The following is a 23,275-nucleotide window of genomic DNA, read 5'->3' as shown; positions in this document are numbered from 1 at the left end:
CCTCAGAGGATGTGGTTTTCAAGGAGCCTCTAAAATCAGGGTGACGAAAAGTGCCCCTCTGTGTAGGAGATTGGTAAGCCCTCATAGCTTTTGTTGTGTCTGTGTCCTTCTTGAGCTTTCAAGGGTAGTGTTCACGCCAGGCCCAAAAAGGTGCTCCTTGTCAAAGGGAACATTAAGGTCCACTGGCTAAACCTCTGATTTGAAACTGGATCTGTGGAGCCAAAAGTGTCTTCTGTGGAGAACACTAGTATTAGTGCCATGTGCAGCTGTGTCTGCAGCGTCCAGGGCACAAAGAATTGAGTTGCTGGAAACTGTCTGTCCCTCAGCAACTATTTGTTGAACTCTTTTCCGGTGCTAATCTGGTAGTAACTGGAGGAGCTCCTCCACTTCATCCCTGTTAGCGCGATCATATCTGGCCAATAATGCATGCAAGTTGGCGATACACCAATGATTCATTGTTTTTGCAGCAACCCTTTTGTCCGCAGCATCAATTTTCTTACTCTCCTTCTCCGGAATAGGGGAATCCCCAGTGGCCTAACTGTTGGCATGTTTCTGTGCTGTGGTGGCAACAATTGAGTTAGGAGGGACCAGAGATCTAATATATGTTAGGTCAGAGAGAGTTGGTTTATATTTCTTGTCAACTCTAAGGGTGAGAAGCCTATTTCCTTAAAAAGTTCTTCAGTGTGACGAAGCATGCCAGGGAGCATTGGGAGGAACTTAATATCCCTGTGTGTAGAGGTAAGTGTATCAAACAGGAAGTCCGGCTCAATAGGGTCCCTGTGTAACTCTGCATTATTGAATGCAGCTGCCGGTGCCACTACTTGTTGGTAGGAAGTAGTGTCTTCTGGTGGTGAGGGGTGTGCGGAGTAGAGGACTGGGTCATTAGAGGGGATGGGGTATGGATCAGAAGTGTCCCATGGATCTGAGTCAATTGTGGCCCACCCAAATCTTCAGAGGATCCCAGAGGGGTCTAATCTCCTGGAAGCGTGAGAATGGGGAGGGAGATGGAGAGGAAGAAGGGGTGGAGGAGGATGTGGAGAAAGAGGTGGTGGAGAAGGCCTACGAGGTGGGCTGGTGGCCTTGTCCTTGATTTTTTAATTCTCAGATGGAGGAGTGTCCAAAGCTTCCTGATAGGGAAGCTTCCTCTTCAAAAATACAGGAGGTGAAGTAATAATGCATCCTGTACCCTCCTGAATTTGGAGGCTGCGCTGACGAGCATCCATGGTCTCCAATATTGGCTCCACAGGAGAATGGGTAGCAAGGGACTGTCTAGAAGCTCTGTGGTCCAAGATTTCGGTTGTTGCAATTTTGTCAGCACTGAAGTGGAGGCTATAGGCATTCGGCTCAGAGCCGAGGCCCAACTAGAAAGAAACAACCTGTCAGTCCGACGTGTAGGAGGCTGAAGCTGAAGACGATGGCTTGGTCTTGGCTGATGTTTTGGAGCAGAGCTAAAATGCGGGGCAGCCGAAGCAATTTTACAGATCCGTGCATGGCCTGGTGGCAGTGGCAGACCAGCAACCTCTAGAAGGGGCCTCTTAAGAGTCTTGGGGTGAGCAGGAGGCGTGCCAGTATTCACAGGTTGCATCAAGGTGATCTTGTGGCTTTCTATATTAACGACTGGATGTCAGAGTATGAGGAGCCTTGGATGGAAAGGGCCTCCTTTTCCCGTGCAGGCTCCTCCTGTGCGTGTTTCTCCCCAAAGATGTCCAGGGTGTTGTCCGGAGTCTTGTGCGCCATTTCCAATCAATGTGCCCTTCTGTCCAGAAGAATTTCTTTGATCTGAATGATCTGCAGGTGTCACAGGTAGTCTCTTGATGATTAGGGCGAGAAATAGGTTACACACCAGATGTTGATTGTTGTGGAGAAATTTAGCATTGCCCTGAGGTCAGAAACGGAACGGAGTCCGTTCTATCAGGATGGCATATCCGTCGGTGCCGTTTAGTAAGGTAGGCCTGAGTTGGGCGAGGACGCCTCAAAGGAAACTTGGTCGGTGCCCTGCCCGACATCCGATTTGAAGCAAGCGCTAAGGTGGAAAAGCGCAAGAGGAAACAATACTTTCAAAAGAGGGTAAGACAGAGGAAAGATTCTGAACCGGAGCGAGTCAAAAGACAGAGCGAAGACACACAAGTCCGAACCTGATGGCAGAGAGAAAACAATCTAACAAAGGAGTCGGTGCCCATGCGCACCATCACCAAGAGGAGGAGTAACTCTATCCTGTGACTCAGAACACTTCTTTGAAGAAAAACAACTTGCACCACTCTGGACCCAATATTAGATGGCTGGAGTAGACCGAGCATGTGTATTCACAGCCACACAGGCCATCGAACATTAGTTTCCCCTCTGCCTGAGCCCTTTGCTTGTGATCATCTGAGAGATGCTGGAGGAGGTCCTCTGTCTCATCCCAGTCAGCATGGACATAGCACACTAATAGCCTCAGAGTACTGGCACTGTGCCACTGGTTTGCTGAGTGTGCAGCAGCCGATTTTCCTGCAGTATCAATCCTTTTGCTTTCTTTGTCAGGCGGTGGAGAGTCTCCTGATGCTTGGGAGTTAGCCTGCTTTCTTTCACTTGTTACCATAAAGGAATCAGGTGATACTTGTCCCCATAAGTACACTGGGTCGGAGGATGAGGCTTTATATTTCTTATCAACCCTAGAAGTGATATCTCTGGCCCGACAGGGTCTTTGAAGATATCCTTTGTTTGGCGGAGCATGCCTTTTAGCATTGGCAAGTATTGGGTGCTTCTGTGGGTGGATGAAAGCGTTTCAAACAGTAAGACCTCTTCTAGAGGTTCTTTGTGTAATTTCACCCCATGAAAAGTGGCTGCCCTTGCTATAACTTCCTGATATGTTTTTGCATCATCAGGGGGTGAAAATCATGCTGGGTACAGATCTGGATCTCTGTCTCCTGGCGGATCCACATCGTATGTGTCACAGGGGTCAGTGTCATGGGGCACCTGAAAGGAGTCGTCTAAAGGGTCACACAATCCTGTTGCATATGTAGGGGAGCCTTGAGGTGAAAAGTCCAATGGCTATGTCAGAATACAGGGAATGAGGCATGTCTGGTATTGGTGGAGAAGGTTCTGCATATGGAAGAGGTGGCCGTGGCAAGGTTCTGCATATGGAAGAGGTGGCCGTGGCAGTGGAGAAGGTGGAGTCAGCATCAAGTGGCTTTGTCAGATGACTTCTTTTTGGCTGGAATGGGAAAGTCCAAGTCCTCCTGAAAAAAGTGTTGCCCTTTGGAAGGTGATGGCTGAGGTGGTGGTGGTGGTTTTGCCAATATCCATCCAGGTTGGATCTGGAGCTACTTTTGTTTGGAGTCCAGTCTTTCCTGCAGTTTGTGGAGAATGGGTTTCACAGGTATTTCTGCAGCCTTTTTTGGCACCAATTATGATGATTTCGTTTTAGCTGCAAGCTTTTGTTTTGGCGTCGACACGCAGGAACGTGCCGACTGAGGGAATGGAAGTACAGGCAGTTGTCAGCACCAAAGCTTTGGGTTTCGAGTGATGTTTTGGCACTGAGCCGGATGGCGGGACGTCCAAACTGGAATCTCAATGCCTACCATGGCCTACAGGCAGTAATGGTCCCAGGGTCTCTTGTTGTGGAGGCGTCAGCCTTTTGGTGGTTTTGAGTCGAGGTGGTGATGGGCGGAAGGGAGGAGGGGAGGCTCTTGGGGGAGGGTTGCGGGTGGGGGATTAGGGAAGCATACTCACTGAGCCAGTTTGAATGGAGATCTCGAACTCCATGTCTAATTCTGAGCCTGCCTCGATGGAGAAGGCCTCTCTTTTGGCCATCGAAGCCTCTGGATCGAGTACTTGTTCAACATCCTATTGCTCAAAGAGGGCTGGAGTGTTGTCTTTAGATCTGCCTAGCATTTTGACGCGACATGTTCAAAGATCCTGCAGTGTCTTTTTCAAGCAAAAAGCTCGACAGGCTTCACAGTCGGCCTACTTATGCTCTGGGGAGAGACAGAGGTTACAGACTTCGTAGGAGTCCGCACTGGAGTATTTTGCGTGGCAATGCTAGCAAACTCTGAATGGCGTTCGTTCCATCACCGGAAGGTCATGATGTGGAAGACAAATTCGGTGATGAGGATGGAAGGCCCGAGTATCAATGCCCTCGACGGTCGACAATGATCGTGCGCCGACTTGGTTGTGACTCGATGCACAAGAGAAGAGAACAAGATCGAAGACAATACAGACAGAAATGGGATAGGACAGAAAGAAAGAACTGATGACAATTTAGACTCAAAGCAGTAGCACTCACATCCGTACCTGTTGGTGGAGAAAAACAAATTTAACAACGCAGTCGATGCCCTGTGCAGTATCACTGAGGAGTCACTCAACCTCGTGAGTTGAAAGACTTTCTTTGAAGACAAACAAATTGCACACATCCTGGCCCAATACTAGATGGCAGGAGTATGCAAAACTTGTGTATCTACACATGCCTCGAACACCCAGTTCACCTCTTCCATGATTGCCTTCTAAGCAGGACACTGGTGCCAATAAGTCTGCCAGTGCAGTCAGCAGTGTACAAGCCAGTCCAAAGTACATATTCGCTGCGTCTTGGCGGCTGTCATCTATTGTCTTGGCCAACAAAGCCAGAAATCTTTAGGACCTGTTGGCAAAATCTCACTAGCCATGTCCCTTAATGCAAGTGTGTACCTGCTCAATAAGCAGACTGCACTGATACACCTAAGGGCTAGGCTAGTTCATCTTGAAGTCCTTGTGTGCCTTCTCGTTGGATATTGAGTCGGGGAACGGGGTTGAGACCCACTTTGTCTTTTTATACTTGGACTTCAATTTTGACGTACCAGTAGATTTCAAGCAGGAAACGTATCTGTTGCAGCAGCGGTACCATGAGCTGGCATGCAACAGAACAGGAGGGTTGGAGGGAAGGAACCCAGGACCTGTTTTTCGTGTGTGATCTCCTTCAATAATGTAGAGTTTTGCATCCGGCCCTTGGATCGCGTTTGTGTGAATATGTCCACATTTGTGGCACAACTTGGAATTGCGACTGGAATCCAAGCACTAGAGACCTACTTCGTGCAGGTGCATGACTCACATCTGTTTCTTGCAGTCATGCTGAAATATACAAAAAAGTGATCAGTGGAATTCTTGAATTAATCTCTGCCACTGGAGCTACTCAGGGCTGCATGCCAGTTCATTGTTATTTTGTACACCTTGCCACCTCAGTTTAAACCCAGCCTAATGGAAATCAGTCTTGACTCTGAACCAACAGAACACTTCAGCTCGAACTGCCAGGCCAGAACTTCCCACAACCAGAACACAAGCAAGACCAGTTTCACAATGGTTGGAGATATTCAGTCAGGTGTAGCTTGGCCCAGTGGCACAATGAGCACCATGAGCATGGGACCGACATCTAGAAATACCTGCCAAGCTTAGGCTATTGCACTGAAGTATACAAAAAAGTGATGGGTGGAATGGAATAGTTTCTCACCTGTAACTCCAGATCTCTCGTAGGGGTATTTCCATGATAGTCTAAAGCGTTGAATAGCCCCGTCCGCATGTGGGGACCCCGGAGCACTTTTTCCAATATAACTTCTTAAGTGTTTATGTTCGTCTTACTTCAGCAAGGCCTGCAAAGTTACATATGAACGTCCATATGCGGCCTAGATGAAAGGCTACAGTGTCCAAAATTCTTCATCCAGTTTGCTTTAAAAAGGACAAAGTTAAGGCACATACATTCAAATGCATGAATGAGGTGAAAATTTAGCAGGAAAAATCCTTCACAAACCTTTTTATATTGCAAAACAATGATGGCATGCAGGGAAGTGTAGCCCATAGGCTGATATTATCAATGAAGAAAAAGGAGACTGTGACTTTAAGAACAGCCAGTTCTCCAGTATCCCATCATGCCTAGAGAGAGGCAGTTACCTCAGATCTTTTTGTAGGCGGTCCTAGCTGAGAGTAATGATAAGCCTGAGATATTATCTTGTCTACTCCACCAGGGAGAAGGAAGGGTTGCTTATGACTATCATAGAAATACCCCTACGAGAGAACTGGAGTTACAGGTAAGAAACTATTCCTTCTCCCGTAGGGTATTTCCATGTATAGTCATAAGCGTTGAATAGAATAGCAAGGCCATCCCATTAACCGCAAAGGAATAGACAGAAGAATAATGAAATACACTGTCAAGCAAAGAGATTCCTGGGAGAAGACTGTCCTACTTGAGCATCTGTCCTGGAGTCAGAGTCAAAACAGTAATGTTTAGTGAACCTGTGAATAGACCGCCAAGTCGCAGCTCTACAGATGTCTGTTAGAGGAACATTCCTCATTAATGCAGTCATTGCGGACTTGCCTCTTGTAGAACGTTCTCTTGGTCTGCCAGTGAGGGTTTTGTTAGCTAGTTGGTAGCAAAGTAGAATACAGGGGACAATCCTTCTAGAGATTGATTGTTTGGAGGTGGCCAGACCGGTGTGAACCGGACCATAATTAACAAACAATTGTCTGGTGTTATCTGGTCTTATCTAAGTAGAATTTTAAACCCTCTTTATGTCTAGAGAGTGGAGAGCCCTCTCTGCTGGAGTAGATGGGTTCTGAAAGAAAGTGGGCAAGGAAACTGACTGGTTGATATGAGTCAGAGATAACCTTGGGCAGGAATTTAGGATGTGTTTGCATCACTGACTTGGAGGAGTGGAATACCGTGTAAGGCTCGTGAGCACAGAGAGCCTGAATCTCGCTAACCCTTTGTGTTGATGTAATTGCCACAAGGAAAGCAGTTTTCCAAGTTAGGTGTTGGAGAGAGTCTTTGTGTATGGGCTCAAATGGATTTTGCATCCGGAGCGGAAGGACCACATTAAGCTCCCTTGGTGGAGAAGGGCGCCTAACTGGAGGAAAGACCTTCTTTAATCCTTCTAAGAAATCTGTGATGACTGGTATCCTAAAGAAAGAAGTTTGCAAAGGACCTTTTCTGTAAGCAGTCAGAACTGCCAGATGGACCTTAATTGAACAGAGTTGCAGACCAGACTTAGCCAGGTGTAACAAGTATGGAAGAATGAAATCTTCCTGGCAAGGGTCTATAATTTTGGAGGAACACCAGATGCAGAATCGCTTCTATTTGAAGGAATATGCCGAACGGGTTGATGGCGGTTTCGCCTCTTTTAGGATTTCCAAACAATCCTGTGGAAGATTTAGGTGTCCATACTGTACTAATTCAGGAGCCATGCTGCCAAACTCAAGGAGGAGAGATTGGGGTGTTTCATCTGCCCTCCGAATTTTGTTAGGAGGTCTGGCATGCATGGCAGCATGAGATGTGGTCAGAGCGACCAGTGAAGGAGGTCCGGGAACAACCACTGCCTCGGCCACTCTGGTGCAATGAGGATCAATCTGGCTGCCGTCATTGACAGTTTGAGAAGGACTTCTGGGATCAGTGGAATTCGTGGAAAGGCGTACAGAAATGTGTTGGACCAGTCTATCCATAGAGCATTCCCCAATGATTCTGGATGGGGAAACCTGGGGGCGAAGTAGCAGCATTTTCTGTTTTCCTCTGTGGCAAAGAGGTCAATAGAAGGTGTGCCCCCACAAACAGAAGATATCTTGAACGACATCTTTGTTGAGCACCCACTCGTGGTTCTCTTCGCTAACTCTGCTGAGGGCATCCGCTTGTACATTCTGAGCACCTGGAAGGTGAGTTGATACTATGTTCAACCTCCTGGCTAGGAGCCAATGCCATATTGTCTGGGCCTCTGGATCTGATTCCCCCCTGCTTGTTCAGGTAATGCATGGTGGTTGTATTGTCTGTCTGGCCAAGTAGGGTGTCGGTGGTGAAATGACAGGAGAAATGCCTTGAGAGCTAGGTGCACCGCATGGAGCTCGAGGAGATTGATGTGGTATGACGCCTCCTTGGGAGACCAGAGGCCTTGTGTTTGTAGGTGACCCATATGAGCTCCCCATCTGTGGAGAGAGGAATCTGTCACAATAGACTGTGCTGGAGGCTGTGGGCGGAAAGGCATCCCTTGTAAGAGATTGGTTGGAGAATACCACCAAGCGAGGGATCTGATTGCGTGGGTGGACAAAAAGATTCGGTCAACCCAGTTTCCAGGCAGTTGATTTCATTGGTCCTCCAGGCACTCCTGAAGAGGTCGCATGTGGAGGCGAGCGTTGGGTGTCAGAAAGATGCAGGAGGCCATGGAGCCTAGAAGTGAGGAGACTGTGTGCACTGTTGGGTGATACATAGTTTAGAGCGCATAACACTTCTGGAGAATGGATAAGCGTCGTTCCTCCGAAGGACACACTTTTGCCTGTAGTGTGTTTATGGTAGCTCCTAAGTAGTGCAGTTTCTGGACAGGAACTGTCGTGGACTTGAGACAGTTGACATGAAGCCCTCGCTGATAAAGGAGATCACATGTCCATTCGAAGTGCAGTCGTCCAGATATGGGTAGACGAAGATTCGGTGTCTGCAAAGATGTGCTGCCACCACAGCCATCCATTTGGAGAAAGTTCTGGGTGCTGACTTGAGACCAAATGGTAGGACGGTGTATTGGAAGTGATCTTGTCCCACAACAGATCTCAGGAACGTCCGATGCTTTTTTACGATGGAGATATGAAAGTAGGCATTGTGTAGGTCTACTGAGCAAAGCCAGTCCGCTTGGTGAATCTAGGGGTATATTTGGTGTAAGGCCAGCATCTTGAACTTTTCCTTTTGTTGGCAATCTTCAGGTCTAGAAAGAGTCTGAACTCTTTCTTGTACTTTTTGGGAACGAGTAAGTATCTTGAGTAAATGCCTTTTCCCCGCTGGTTGAGGGGAATGGGTTCTATGCTTTCTTTTCCAGGAGGATGGAAACTTCTGCCTTTAGAAGACCGAGATAAGAAGTGGTGGACTTCGGCGGAATATTTGGTAGTGGGGTGGAAAACCTTAGACAATACCCATTTTGGCCAAAGTTCAAGACCCAAGGGTCTGTTGTAATTTGTTGCCACTTTGCCAGGCACTTGGTGACGCTTCCCCCCACCGGAGTGGGTAACGGACGCGGGGGAAGAAAACTTTCAGGGTTTCGAGGCCAAAGGTTGTCAATAACACTGATTGGGTTGATGTGTTGTTCGTACTATTTGTTGTTTTGATGAGGCTGGTAAGATCTTTGGAATTCCTGCTGAGTTCTTGCAGGCAGACACTGAGGGGTTTGAACCCTCTGAGTAGAATAGAGACGTTGGACATGTTGAACGGGCCTTCGCTGCTCTTTGGGTTTTTCAAGGCCCACTGCCTTCAATATGTCCACCTCAGCCTTCATCCTTGCCATTTCATCTTCGGCGTGAGAGACGAACAGAGTGGAGCCTGAAAATGGCAGGGTCTGAATGCGTTGCTGAGCATCCGGTTTCAGTGATGTTAGACTCAGCCATGAATGTCTCCTTAGCATTACCCCGTGGCAGTATGTATGTGCAGAGAGTAAGGAAGAGTCCACCGCTGCACTAATGATCTGGTTAGAGACCATGGCACCTTCTTGGACGATTTCCAAATAAATCCTCCTTCTGATCTCTCAGGAGGTGTTCTACGAATTGCAGTAGGGAGTCCCACATGGCCCGTTCATATCTGCCCAAGAGGGCTGTTGCGCTTGCAGCCTTCATGGAGGTTGCAGCCAACCTACAGACTCTGCGGCCTGTTGAATCCACTTTCTTGCTCTCTTTGTCAGGAGGAAAGGTAGAAGACAGAGAAGTAGCATGAGATTTGCAGGCAGCCAGTATTACCACTGAATAAGGTGGAGGATCGGAACGCAGAAACAAAGGATCTTGTTCTGGAGGACAATACTTTTTCTACAGTCTGGAGGGAGCAGACTTAGTTGTAGCCGGTGTAAGGAAGACTTCTATAGCGGGTTCCAGAAGACCAGGTACTAGTGGTAGCAAAGGTCTGGCGGCTATGCGCTGCTGGAGAGTCTCGAATATAATCGAAGTAGATGGAGTCAGGTCAACTATCGGAATGTTGAGTTTTGGCGCTCCTCGTACTAGAACTTCATGAAAGGTATTGATATCATCAACCAGTGAGGGAACGAGGTTGAGGTGAATCTGTTAGTGTAGGTGAATAGTCTTTGGTGGAGGACGAGGAATCTCTATGACGGTAGGCACGTGATCTTGATCTTTGTCTGTGATGGGAATGTCTTGACCTTGAACGGCCAGATGATTGATGGCCATGACGAGAATGATGGCGCGATCTCGAGCATGGTCTGGGAGCTGGGGCGCTGATAGGCACTTGAGGCAATGGAGGTGGTAAGGGTGCCAGGAGAACCTGAGCAGACGGCCGCAGCGGAGTCAGACTTCTAGGTGAAGGTTGAGGAGGAGGCGTAGCAGCTGGTGAGGAGAGGTGTGAGGAGAAGGTGACGAAGGAAGAAGCCCCAGAGAAGGGGAATGGTGCAAAGCCGATGAAGAGTAGATCCTTCTCCGTTTCTGCCTCCTCGACGTTGATCTTTCTCTCCGACTTCTAGGTGTCTTCTTGCAGAAAAACGCCTCCCAGACTCTTTCACATCCAATGGAGGCTGAGTGAAGAGCTCTGGTGGAAGACTGACCTAACCTTAGTTCAGAGGTCCCACTGGCTTTGTGGTGTCGTCTATCTGCTCTCCCTTGAAGGCGTATCTTCTCCCTGTCACTTAGGATACGTCTGGAAAATGACTTGCAGATGTTACAGGAGGCAGGAATGTGTGAAGACGGCAGGCAGATGATACAGACATCATGAGAGTCTGTTTTGGCCTTTTTTCTGCCACATCGTGGACATCTGTCAAATAGAGAAGGCATTTTTACTGGGAAAAATGCGTTAATTCCAGTCAGAAAAAGACACAAATCAAGAAAGAAAGTCAAAAGACATCGAGTGAAACAGCTGTCACTGAGATTTTCACTGAATTTTTTAAGACAAAACCTACAAAGGTCAAGCTTGATGCTCCAGGGTCCTGTCAGCAGGAGCCGGAAAAAAGAACTAAGGTAACTGCCTCTCTCTCTGCATGATGGGATACTGGAGGACTGGCTGTTCTTAAAGTCACACTCCTTTTTCTTCATTGATAATGGCAGCCTATGGGCTACACTGCCCTGCATGCCATCATTGTTTTGCAATATAAAAAGGTTTGTGAAGGATTTTTTCTGCTAAATGTTCAACTCATTCATGCATTTGAATGCATGTGCCTTAACTTTGTCCTTTTTAAAGAAAACTGGATGAAGAATTTTGGACACTGTAGCCTTTCGTCTAGGCTGCAGATGGACATTCTTAAGTGACTTTGCAGGCCTTCCTGAAGTAAGGCGAACATGAACACTTAAGAAGGTATATTGGAAAAAGTGCTCTGGGGTCCCCGCAGGCGGGCGGAACTATTCAACGCTAATGACTATACATGGAAATCCCCTATGAGCAAAACTTGGTTTATTCTCATCTATCGGTAATTACTCAGGGGTGCACCACAGTCCACTGTTATTTAGCACACCATGCCACCTTAGTTTGGACCCAGCCAAAAGCAAACCAGTTTTTGCCTTGCTCAAACAGGAATAGTCCTGCCCAAAATACCCGGCCAGATCCTCCCTGAACAGAAACAGAAGCAACCAAAGACTGGTTCGCCTTGGTTGGTTCTTTTCTTGCGGTCTGGGCACAACTTGAAACCAGGTGTTTTCCACAGGGACATCCTAGCACACTGTGAAAGTCTAGAAGCATCAGTAGGGCAACAAATGTGGGAGCAGAGATTCAGATCTGCATCTCAAGGCACAAGTAAAAGTGTCAGTTTTTGTAAGTTGAGGGCTTGTATAAACAAGGTGAGATTTAGGGGCTTTTCTAAAGGGCAGGTGCCTTGGTTGTATGATTAAAGTCTTACATACCAGAGCCAGTCTGGGAGAAGGAGTTAAATGGGGTGCTTTGCCACAATAAACACTCCACTTAATTTGAGGTGCTTGTACCGTTAGCTGGATTGTCAGCATAGAACTAAACCAAAGGTTCCTTCTGGGTACAACATAGAAAGATAACTTCTGGAGGCAACCTGTGCTCTTGCTCACAAAAGGGTTTTTGCATATTATAGCAAACACTGAATTATTTTTTTCGGGCAAACCAGAGGAAGTCAGAGAAACACTATTAAGGAATATTTTGTGTATTAATGTCTCCTGATAATAAGTCCAGCAAGATCATCTGGTTTTACCTCATCAGTTAATTGATGTTTTATTAAAGTTAATGTAGTTTGTTAATTGGATATTAATTCAGGTACACATGATGACAACATACCAGCTAGGGTTCCTTCCCAACAGAGTGAATGCCACAGACTCTGTGGAAAGCTCATAAATCATAACATATACTAGCAGAACTAACATGGTAAAACAGTTTGTCCACAGGGTTCAATCGTGCTTGAGCTCACTGTGTATATATATATATATATTAAGCATGTAGTACTAGCGATAAAACTTGTACACAATGTAAGTGATAACACAGATCACCTACATGCAATGCATGCTGACAATGCGCAATGTTGCTTGTATTATATGTACTGGAGGGCATTTATCATTTGCATGCACTAAAAAGAAAGATGTGTTGGTATTGCTTACACTTAATCCATGCCTACAGTACTTCATCTAGAGTAAGCTGAATACATGTGCACACAGCCTATACTCAATATCGGTTATATCTGGCACATAACCACTGGAATTGTCACTTGTACATGTCTCTTCACAAGCTGCTAAATTAGGTCTATACAGTCAGATAGTGCCTAGATACAAAGTATGCTACAGTCAGAAACTGTATGTGTGCCAATAATATATTTAATACTTGCTGTCAGAATATGGACAGAGTGCTCAATGTCACAGGGAAACATTTTATGCCCACAGGCCTTAATCTATACCAATGGTGCGCTACAGCTCACTATCCAAGGCCCACACAGCTCTACATCATTTGCATTTATTAAATGCCCACAAAGTGACTGTTTCTACGGCTCAATGTATGCCCACAGCCCCTGTCACTTGGATGCATTATTTGCCCACATTGTCTGATTGAATGTTTGCTAACAATGTCCAAATTAACAGGATTCAATATACACCCGAAGGGCCTGATATACCTTAGCCTCAATTTATGAGCAGGGATTCTACTGATGCCATACTGTAGAGTTAGAGAGCTCACTCTATACTGTAATGCTTTGTAGGGCAAAGTCATCCCCAAATTTGTCACTGTTGTGCCTTATTGTGATTTTACACTTCATGCTGTGCCACACTTTAAAATCCACTACTATCCATCTGCAACACTGTTATTCCGTATCAGTCCTTCAGTGCTTTGACCTGTACATTAATGTGATACAAAACTGTTCGACATTGAGCCTCAGTGAGGCCCAGTCCACTCACTGCAATTCCTCCTCCTTCTACCTCTGCTTTATGGTACCAAAAAGCTACTTACTGTCCAGTTTCTGCCGATTCAAGGGATTAGTACCATAGAGAAGAGTGTGTGCCTCAGAGTGGACTGTTTGTAGCTCTTCTAGCGTTGCTTTGCGTCCACGAATGCACTGTAGAAACCAATAGATAAAAAGAGATGAGTTTAAATTGAAACCTCAATCTTGTGCATGTCTGTTTAAAAAAAGAAATAGAGGTCATGCTTTCCAAAGTTGTGACGAACAACAAAGCTAGTTGGAAGGCTTCAGAACTTTCAAACATTGTGATGAACACCCCCACAGTCCAACAGTCCATAATCACAAGCATGTGGATTGTTGATGCATTGCGTGAGTTTCCATTGCAAAAAGCATGTATTCCCTTTTGGAGATGCTTCCCTAACTTTTAGAACCATGGCTCAACTTTTAGAATGATAAGCTTTCACAACTCACCTAGCTTCAAGGGACATGAGGCAGGGGTGATTTGTTAATTTAATTCTAGACATTGCTTTCAAAATACTGTGAAACAGATCCTTTCAAATGTTTGTGCTCCAGTCTAACTGCAATTGTTTGTAAATGTCACGACACTGACCACGCCCTTCAATAAGTCTGGTTGGTGGCCAAAATACTTGTTTGCCCATAAAAGTGATAGATGCTGAACTGAACTGGAGCTGGAGCACTTTTCAGAGAGGGGCTGCAAATTCCTATTGTTGGTATCCTAATGTTGATACCAGTTATTTTAGCAAATTTGAAATAAAAAATAAAAAGTGGCTTATTGGCCTTATCAAAGGGTGAGCAGATCAGGATATATAAAGTAGGGCACTGCAAAGTATCGGGTCCCAAGTGATGGGGTCCCCTATTTAAAAAAAATGGGGTGTCCCAGGGAACTGAAGAGGCTCGAAGAGGGGGCTGCAGAGACCCCTCTATCCTTTAAATGTGTCATCACAGAGGATGGGGTCCACAGGGCCTTAATGAGGCTGGGTTGCGTGTCAGAGGGGCATGCCCCCTCCACTTATCAATTGATTCAGCACAGGGAAATATGGTCCTGGGACCAGAAGAAGGATCAGTGGGGGACGGGGCTGGGAAATGCAATATCCCCTTTAAAAACTATTGCTATGTCACTCCATGTTTTTTTTATTTTAATTTTTTTTATAAACGCGATGGTGTCCCAGGGGTATCCCTAACCTGCACCCTTAAATCGTATTTTTTTTTTTTTTGAGTTCTTATACCTGAGATGGCTGCTACCCCACTGTTGTTGATGTGGTGGGAGCTAATTAGATTATAGCTCTATATCTTCTATGGCATGATATATACAGAAAATATGAACCTTCATTTCTTAAAAACTACTGAATGGATTTACACCAAATCACAAAAAGCAAGGTTTCTCCACCTAGTAATGAGAAAGCTATAAAAATCTATTTAGTTTTTCTGAACTCTTTTTTTTTATTTTTTGTTTTAATCAATGTAGAACATTAATGCAAGTTTAAACTTTTAAGTGTGGAGAGCTCTTACAGCAACTGTGTCAGGCTGCAGAAAGTAGACTGGTAAGTAAATGGATTGATCAATATGGAATTGAGAGACCACCTTAGGTGGTAAATTTGGACTGGTGCAAAGAACCACCTTGTCTTTATGAATCTGAAAGAATGATTCTTCCAAGGTTAGTGCCTGGAGCTCACTAACACACCTGAGAGATGTGATAGCAACTAAAAAGGCAATTTTCCGTGAGAGGTACTGAAGGGGACATGAGTGAAGCGGCTCGAAAGGAGGACCCATAAGCCTAGTAAAGACAATACTGAGGTTCTATGATGGTGCAGGGGCCATTCTTGGTGGAATAACCTGTTAAAGACCTTCCATGAATGCTTTAATTACTGGAATCCTAAACAGGAATTTGTGTTGTCTGTTTTGTAAGTAAGCAGCTATAGCCGCGAGATGTAAGCCAATGGAAGTGTAAGCTAAATTAGCTTTTTGTAAATGAAGCAAATAACAGACAATGTCTTGGACAGTAGCTTTGATGGGATTAATGTTTTTGGGTTGACAGTAGCAAACAAAGCATTTCCACTTTGTAGCATAAAATGCTCTGTTAGTGGATTTACAAGCTTCTCTAAGGATGTCCATGCACTCTCCAGGCAGATCTAGATAATCAAACTGTATGACCTCTGTTGCCATATTGCAAGGTTGAGAGATTTGGGGTCTGGGTGTCTGACCAGACCTCAGTTTTGAGTGAGAAGGTCTGGCCTGTTGGTAAGCTTCTCGTGGGAGGATACTGAGAGATCCAGTGGTGTGGTGAACCAGGGCTGGCGTGCCCATGTTGGAGCTACAAGGATCATTTTGAGAGATGTTTGACTGATCCGTCAAACTAGAAATGGAATGAAAGGGCGAGGAGGAAAAGCATAGGCAAATATCCCTGAAACGTTCATCCATAGAGCAGTACCCTTGGACTGAGGGTGTGGGAAACCTGCAAGCGAAGTTAGGCATTTTGTGTTTTCTGCTGCGTTGAAAAGATCTATCTGAGGTGTTCCCCACTTTCAGAAGTAAGTTTGAAGGACTTGTGTGTGAAGTTCTCATTTGTCAACGTGTTGCTACATCCTGCTGAGCAGGTCTGCAAAGCCGTTGTCCATTCCTGGGAGATACTCTGCCACTATGTGAATGTGATAGTGGAGAGCCCATTTCCATATTGTCTGAGAGAGTTGTGACAATTAGAGTGGCTTTGTCACCCCCTGATTCTGAAGATAATACATTGCTGTCATAATGTGTTTGCAGACTAGCACAACTATGTAAGAGAGGTGATGAATAAATGCTTTTGTGGCTAGAAATACCACCTGAAGTGCTAGGTTGTTTATGGGTACGATGAGAATCCCAATGGCCCTGCATTGAGAGGTTCTAAGGGTGAGCGCCCCAGCTTGTGTGTGAGAAGTCTGTTGTGAGAGTAATATGAGGCACAGGGTCCAGAAAAGGCCACCTCTTCAAGAGATTGATGGTGTTCCACCATAGCAGAGAGATGTGAGTATGGTGGTCTAAACACCAGATCTTCCCAGTGACCTTTTAACTGAGCCCACTGATGAAACAGACATTGCTGTAGAGGACACATGGGGAGTCTGGCATGGGGAATTATGGCAAAGCAGGAAGCCATCATCCCTAACAGGTGCATTATGGTCCTGACCGTGTACAAACAATTCTCTTGAAACTGGGGGAGGAGATACTGAAAGTTGTGAATACGTTTTGGATTGGGGTAGGCAATCCTTAATTCTGCATTGAATATAGCTTCTAGATATGGCTGTATCTGGAGAGGTTAAAGGTGGGATTTGAGGAAGTTGAGTGTGAAACCTGGGTTGTGCAGAAAGTCCACTGTCAACTGAGTGTGGTGTTGGCATTTTGGCTACAGAAGTATGCTGTTACTACTGGTAAGCACTTTGTGAAGACCCAGGGAGATGTGGTGACTCCGAAAGGTAGAACCTTGAATTGATAGTGTTTTCCTGCAATCACGAATCTAAGGTATTGGAGTTGTGAAGGGTGACTGTGGATATGGAAGTAGATGCCCTTGAGATCTAGGGTGGTCGTTAAAGTTGCCCTTCTGTAGAAGTGGGATAACGTATTGAAGAGTGACCATGTGAAAGTGTTTGGATAGAATATGATGGTTTAAAGGCCCTAGGTGCAGAATGGGCCTGAGAGAGCCATCTTTTTTTAGAATGAGGAAGTGTCGGGAGTACACTCCTGTTCTTTGATATTGTATTTGAACTGGCTCGATGGCTCCTTTGAAAAGAAGGGATTGTACCTCTTAATGGAGAAAGTGCTCCTGTGAGAGATTGTGAGACTGAGGGGAAATGTTTGGAGGAGTAATAATGAGCTCCAGACAATAACCATGTTAGATAATGGATAGGACCAATTGGTCCAAAGTGAAGCTGAACCATTGTGTACAAAAATCTTGAAGTCGTCCACTGACAGGTGTTGAGTGGGGGGCGGGAAGAGGTAGACAGTCACTGTTTAGCTGTTGAGGTAGAGGAGCGCGTGGTGGTGGTTTTACCTCTATCTCTTGTGTTGTTACCTGTAGGAAAGTTCCACTGTTGGCATGGTTACCCCGCACTTTCTGCCTAGTATTGATGCCACCTTTGATTAAAAGTGTGCTGGGATCCTGCTAACCAGGCCCCAGCACCAGTGTTATTTCCCAAAAACTGTACCTTTGTTTCCACAATTGACACAACCGTGGCACACAGTTGAGTCCCTTGTAAAAGGTACCCATGGTACCAAGGACCCTATAGTCAGGGAATGTTTTTAAGGGCTGCAGCATGTATTATGCCACTCTAGGGGACCCCTCACCAAGCACATGCACAATGCCTTGCAGCTTGTGTATGCTGGTGAGGAGAAAAAGACAAAGTCGACATGTGCCAAGCCCACAAACCACTTCCTGTGGCATAGGTAAGTCACCCCTCTAGCAGGCCTTACAGCCCTAAGGCAGGGTCACTATACCACAGGTGAGGGCATAGCTGCATGAGCAATATGCCCCTGCAGCGTCTAAGTCCGTTCTTAGACATTGTCAGTGCGGTGTAGCCATACTGAGAATATGATCTGGGAGTTTGCCATTACGAACTCCACAGCTCCATAATGGCTTCACTGAATACTGGTAAGTTTGGTATCAAACTTCTCAGCACAATAACCCACACTGATGCCAGTGTGAGATTTATTGAAAAATGCACATAGAGGGCATGGTAGAGATTCCCCCTGTACGTTAGCCAAACTGCTAGTTAGTGTAGGACTGACTGGGTTGTGCCAGCCTGCCACTTGGGATGAGTGCCTTTGTGCACTCTGTGATCAGAAACAAAGCCTGTCCTGGGTGGAGGTGGTTCACACCTCCCCCCTACAGGAACTGTAACACCTGGCGGTGGGCCTCAAAGGCTCAAGCCTCGGATTACAGTGCCCCAGGGTACTCCAGCTAGTGGAGCTGCTTGCTTTTGGCGTCAAGTCCTGTGGAAAAATTAGTGAAAACAGGGAAAGTGACCACCCCAGCCAGGACCACCCTAAGGTGTCCAGAGCTGAGGTGACCCCCTCCCTGCAGAGTCCTCCATCTTGGTTTAGAGGACAGGCGCCAATAGGATTAGGTTTGTGCCCTCCCCAAAGGGAGAGGGCACAAGGAGGGTGTAGCCACCCTCAGGGACAGTAACCATTGGCTACTGCCCTCTGACCCCTAAAACGACCCTAAATTAAGGATTTAAGGGCCTTTTTGAACCCAGCTCACCAGATTCTTGGTGACCTACAAGAAGAAGAAGGACTGCCTAGCTGAAATCCCCAGAAGAGAAGAAGGAAGACAACAACTGCTTTGGCCCCAGCCCTACCAGCCTGTCTCCTGCTTCAAGAACCTGCAAAAAAACAGCGACGCATCCAGCGGGACCAGTGACCGCTGCTAAGCTCCAGAGGACTGCCCTGCTCCCAAAAGGACCAAGAACTCTCAAAGACAGTGGACCTGTCAAAGAAAAACTAACTAAGGACTCCCACCTCACTCCGAATGCGTGAGTCCCAACCACTTTGCACCTGACGCCCACGGGCCATGTCTAGGTTGCCCAACCAGCTAGAGAGGATCCCCAGGCGATTCTGAGCAAGTGCCCACCCTGGGTTGACCCCTCCCACCCCTCCACAATGCCTGCAGAGGGAATCCCAGATGAAGATATCCAACGCCAAAGGACCCACTGCACTTGCAGTACCCAGGCTTTGGAGAGACTGACACCCGGTGCAGCCACGTTCAGCAGGTGGCCCTCCTCCCTGTCCAACCGGTGGTGTGCCCGAGACACCACCTAGACCTCGCCTGCAGCCTCTCAGTGACCCCAGGATTCCCTCATAGACCACCATTGGAAACCCGACGTCCTGTTTGCACCCTGCACCTGGCCGCCCCTGTGCCGCTGGGGGTGTGTGTTTGGTGCCTACTTGAGGCCCCTCCAGTGCTCCTCTAATCTCCCCTGGTCTGCTCCATGAGTGGCAGGTACTTGCCTGCAGGCAGGCCGAATTCAGAGTACCCCGTCAGCATAGGAGCTCACGTTAAAATTGCTCATGTTTGACCTCTGCACTGGTCCGGCCCCGTGTTGCTGGTGGTGGGTGTTTGGGGTTAACTTGAACCCCAACCGGAGGACTTTCTAAAACCCAGAGACTGAAACCGTAAGTGTTGTACTCACCTGTAAAACTGTTTAACATTTCTTCCCCCCAGGAACTGTTTCTGAAAATTGCACATGTTCATTTTTAAAACACATTATTGCCAATATTTCAAGAACAGTATAGCTTATCGATTTCAAAGTACTGTTGATACATGTGTGAAATACAAATCTATTGAAGTAATTACCTGCAACTTGAGTCTTGTGGTTCTAAAATAAATTAAGAAATGAAAATGTCACTTACCCAGTGTACATCTGTTCGTGGCATTAGTCGCTGCAGATTCACATGTTGTGCATAGTCCGCCGTCTGGTGTTGGGTCGGAGTGTTACAAGTTGTTTTTCTTCAAAGAAGTATTTTCGAGTCCTGAGACCGAGGGACTCCTCCTCCTTCGTTCCATTGCGCATGGGCGTCGACTCCATGTTAGATTGTTTTCCCCGCAGAGGGTGAGGTAGGAGTTGTGTATGTTAGTAATAGTGCCCATGCAATGGAATGAATAAGTATGTACCAACTAAGGTTTAAGTAATATATTTACAAATGTACAAATGTTGAAGATAACTTCCAAACGGCTACAGGCTCCCGGGGAGGTGGGTGGGCACATGTGAATCTGCAGCGACTAATGCCACGAACAGATGTACACTGGGTAAGTGACATTTTCAGTTCGATGGCATGTGTAGCTGCAGATACACATGTTGTGCATAGACTAGTAAGCAGTTATCTCCCCAAAAGCGGTGGCTCAGCCTGTAGGAGTGAAAGTAGTCTGAAATAAAGTTCTTAGTACGGCTTGACCTACTGTGGCTTGTTGTGCGTATAGCACGTCTACACAGTAGTGCTTAGTAAATGTGTGAGGCGTAGACCATGTGGCTGCCTTACATATCTCGTTCATTGGAATGTTTCCTAGGAAGGCCATGGTAGCGCCTTTCTTTCTGGTTGAATGTGCCCTTGGTGTAATGGGCAGTTCTCTCTTTGCTTTAAGGTAGCAGGTTTGGATGCACTTAACTATCCATCTGGCTATACCCTGTTTTGATATTTGGTTTCCTGTATGAGGTTTTTGAAATGCAATAAACAGTTGTTTTGTTTTCCTAATTTCTTTTGTTCTGTCAATGTAGTACATTAGTGCTCTTCTGATGTCTAATGTATGTAGTGCCCTTTCAGCTACTGAGTCTGGCTGTGGGAAGAACACTGGTAGTTCTACCGTTTGATTTAAGTGGAACGGCGAAATAACTTTTGGTAAAAATTTGGGATTGGTTCTTAGGACTACTTTATTTTTGTGTATTTGAATAAAAGGTTCTTGTATAGTAAACGCCTGAATTTCACTTACTCTTCTTAGAGATGTGATGGCAATGAGAAATGCAACCTTCCACGTTAAGAATTGCATTTTGCATGAGTGCATGGGTTCAAAAGGTGGGCCCATGAGTCTTGTTAAGACGATGTTGAGGTTCCATGAAGGAACAGGTGGTGTTCTTGGTGGTATAATTCTTTTTAGGCCTTCCATAAACGCTTTAATGACAGGTATCCTAAATAGTGAAGTTGAATGGGTAATCTGCAGGTATGCAGATATTGCTGCGAGGTGTATCTTTATGGAAGAGAAGGCTAGATTTGATTTCTGTAAATGTAGTAAGTATCCCACTACTTCCTTTGGAGATGCATGTAATGGTTGAACTTGATTATTATGGCAGTAGCAAACAAATCTTTTCCATTTGCTTGCATAGCAGTGTCTAGTGGATGGTATTCTAGCTTGTTTTATGACTTCCATACATTCTTGGGTGAGGTTTAAATGTCCGAATTCTAGGATCTCAGGAGCCAGATTGCTAGATTCAGCGATGCTGGGTTTGGATGCCTGATCTGTTGTTTGTGTTGTGTTAACAGATCTGGTCTGTTCGGCAACCTGACATGGGGTACTACTGACAGGTCTAGTAGTGTAGTGTACCAAGGTTGTCTTGCCCATGTTGGTGCTATTAGTATGAGTTTGAGTTTGTTTTGACTCAATTTGTTTACTAGATATGGAAGGAGAGGGAGAGGGGGAAAAGCGTACGCAAATATCCCTGACCAGTTCATCCATAGTGCATTGCCTTGAGACTGCCTGTGTGGGTACCTGGATGCGAAGTTTTGGCATTTTGCGTTCTCCTTTGTTGCAAATAGGTCTATTTGAGGTGTCCCCCAAATTTTGAAGTAAGTGTTTAGAATTTGGGGGTGAATCTCCCATTCGTGGACCTGTTGGTGATCTCGAGAGAGATTGTCTGCTAGTTGATTTTGGATCCCTGGAATAAATTGTGCTATTAGGCGAATGTGGTTGTGAATTGCCCATTGCCATATCTTTTGTGCCAGGAGGCACAGCTGTGTCGAGTGTGTTCCCCCCTGTTTGTTTAGATAATACATTGTTGTCATGTTGTCCGTTTTGACAAGAATGTATTTGTGGGTTATGATGGGTTGAAATGCTTTCAACGCTAGGAATACTGCTAACAATTCGAGGTGATTTATATGCAGTTTTGTTTGATGTACGTCACATTGTCCTTGGATGCTGTGTTGATTGAGGTGTGCTCCCCACCCTGTCATGGAAGCATCTGTTGTTATCACGTATTGTGGCACTGGGTCTTGGAAAGGCCGCCCTTTGTTTAAATTTATACTGTTCCACCATAGAAGCGAGATGTATGTTTGGCGGTCTATCAACACCAGATCTAGAAGGTGACCCTGTGCATGTGACCACTGTGATGCTAGGCACTGTTGTAAGGGCCTCATGTGCAGTCTTGCGTTTGGGACAATGGCTATGCATGAGGACATCATGCCTAGGAGTTTTAATACCGTCTTTGCCTGTATCTTTTGTGTTGGATACATGGCTTGTATAACCTTGTGAACATTTTGAACCCTTTGTGGACTTGGAGTGGCTATTCCCTTTGTTGTGTTGATTGTCGCTCCTAAGTATTGCTGTGTTTTGCACGGCAGAATGTGAGATTTTGTGTAGTTGATGGAGAAACCGAGTTTGTAGAGGGTTTGTATGACATAATCTGTGTGTTGTGAACACTTTGTTAGGGAGTTGGTCTTGATTAGCCAATCGTCTAGGTACGGGAATACGTGTATTTGCTGCCTTCTGATGTGTGCAGCTACTACTGCTAGGCATTTTGTGAATACTCTTGGTGCGGTTGTTATACCGAACGGCAACACTTTGAATTGGTAATGTATTCCCTTGAATACGAACCTTAGGTATTTCCTGTGCGAGGGATGTATCGGTATGTGGAAATACGCGTCCTTTAGATCTAAGGTTGTCATGTAGTCTTGTTGCTTTAGCAGTGGTAACACGTCTTGTAGCGTGACCATGTGAAAGTGTTCTGATTTGATGTAGGTGTTTAGTGTTCTGAGATCTAGGATTGGTCTCAGTGTTTTGTCCTTTTTTGGTATTAGAAAGTACAGTGAGTAAACTCCTGTGTTTACTTGTGTACATGGTACCAATTCTATTGCGTCCTTTTGTAGTAATGCTTGAACTTCTAGTTCTAGAAGGTCTAAATGTTGTTTTGACATATTCTGTGTTTTTGGTGGGACATTTGGAGGGAGTTGGAGAAATTCTATGCAATAACCATGTCGGATAATTGCTAAGACCCAAGTGTCTGTTGTTATCTCCTCCCAGGATTTGTAAAACTGACTTAGTCTTCCCCCCACTGGTGTTGTGTGAAGGGGTTGAGTGACTTGTGAGTCACTGTTTGGTTGTAGGGGTTTTTGGACTTTGAAATTTTCCCCGGTTTCTAGGGAATTGTCCTCCTCTGTACTGGCCCCGAAAGCCTCCCCTTTGGTACTGTCCCTGGTAGGTAGACGGTGTTGATTGTGAGGTGCTG

The 23,275-nt window shown here is 45.8% G+C and overlaps 1 protein-coding gene across 11 annotated transcripts in view; it reads right to left on the bottom strand.

The window, feature by feature from the left end:
* HDAC4 (histone deacetylase 4) overlaps positions 1–23,275 on the bottom strand; it is a 1,159,747-nt gene that overhangs the window by 262,814 nt on the left and 873,658 nt on the right. For all 11 annotated transcript variants that reach the window (XM_069225509.1, XM_069225507.1, XM_069225510.1 and 8 more), the window contains one exon: positions 13,349–13,454. In XM_069225509.1, the coding sequence (XP_069081610.1) occupies positions 13,349–13,454 (106 nt within the window). The remainder of the gene's footprint in view (positions 1–13,348; positions 13,455–23,275) is intronic.

Source organism: Pleurodeles waltl, chromosome 3_1 (assembly GCF_031143425.1).
Source record: "Pleurodeles waltl isolate 20211129_DDA chromosome 3_1, aPleWal1.hap1.20221129, whole genome shotgun sequence".
In the NCBI taxonomy this organism is placed as follows: domain Eukaryota; kingdom Metazoa; phylum Chordata; class Amphibia; order Caudata; family Salamandridae; genus Pleurodeles; species Pleurodeles waltl.
The sequence above is the reverse complement of the archived record's forward strand: the minus strand, read 5'-3'. Positions and strand labels throughout refer to the sequence as shown.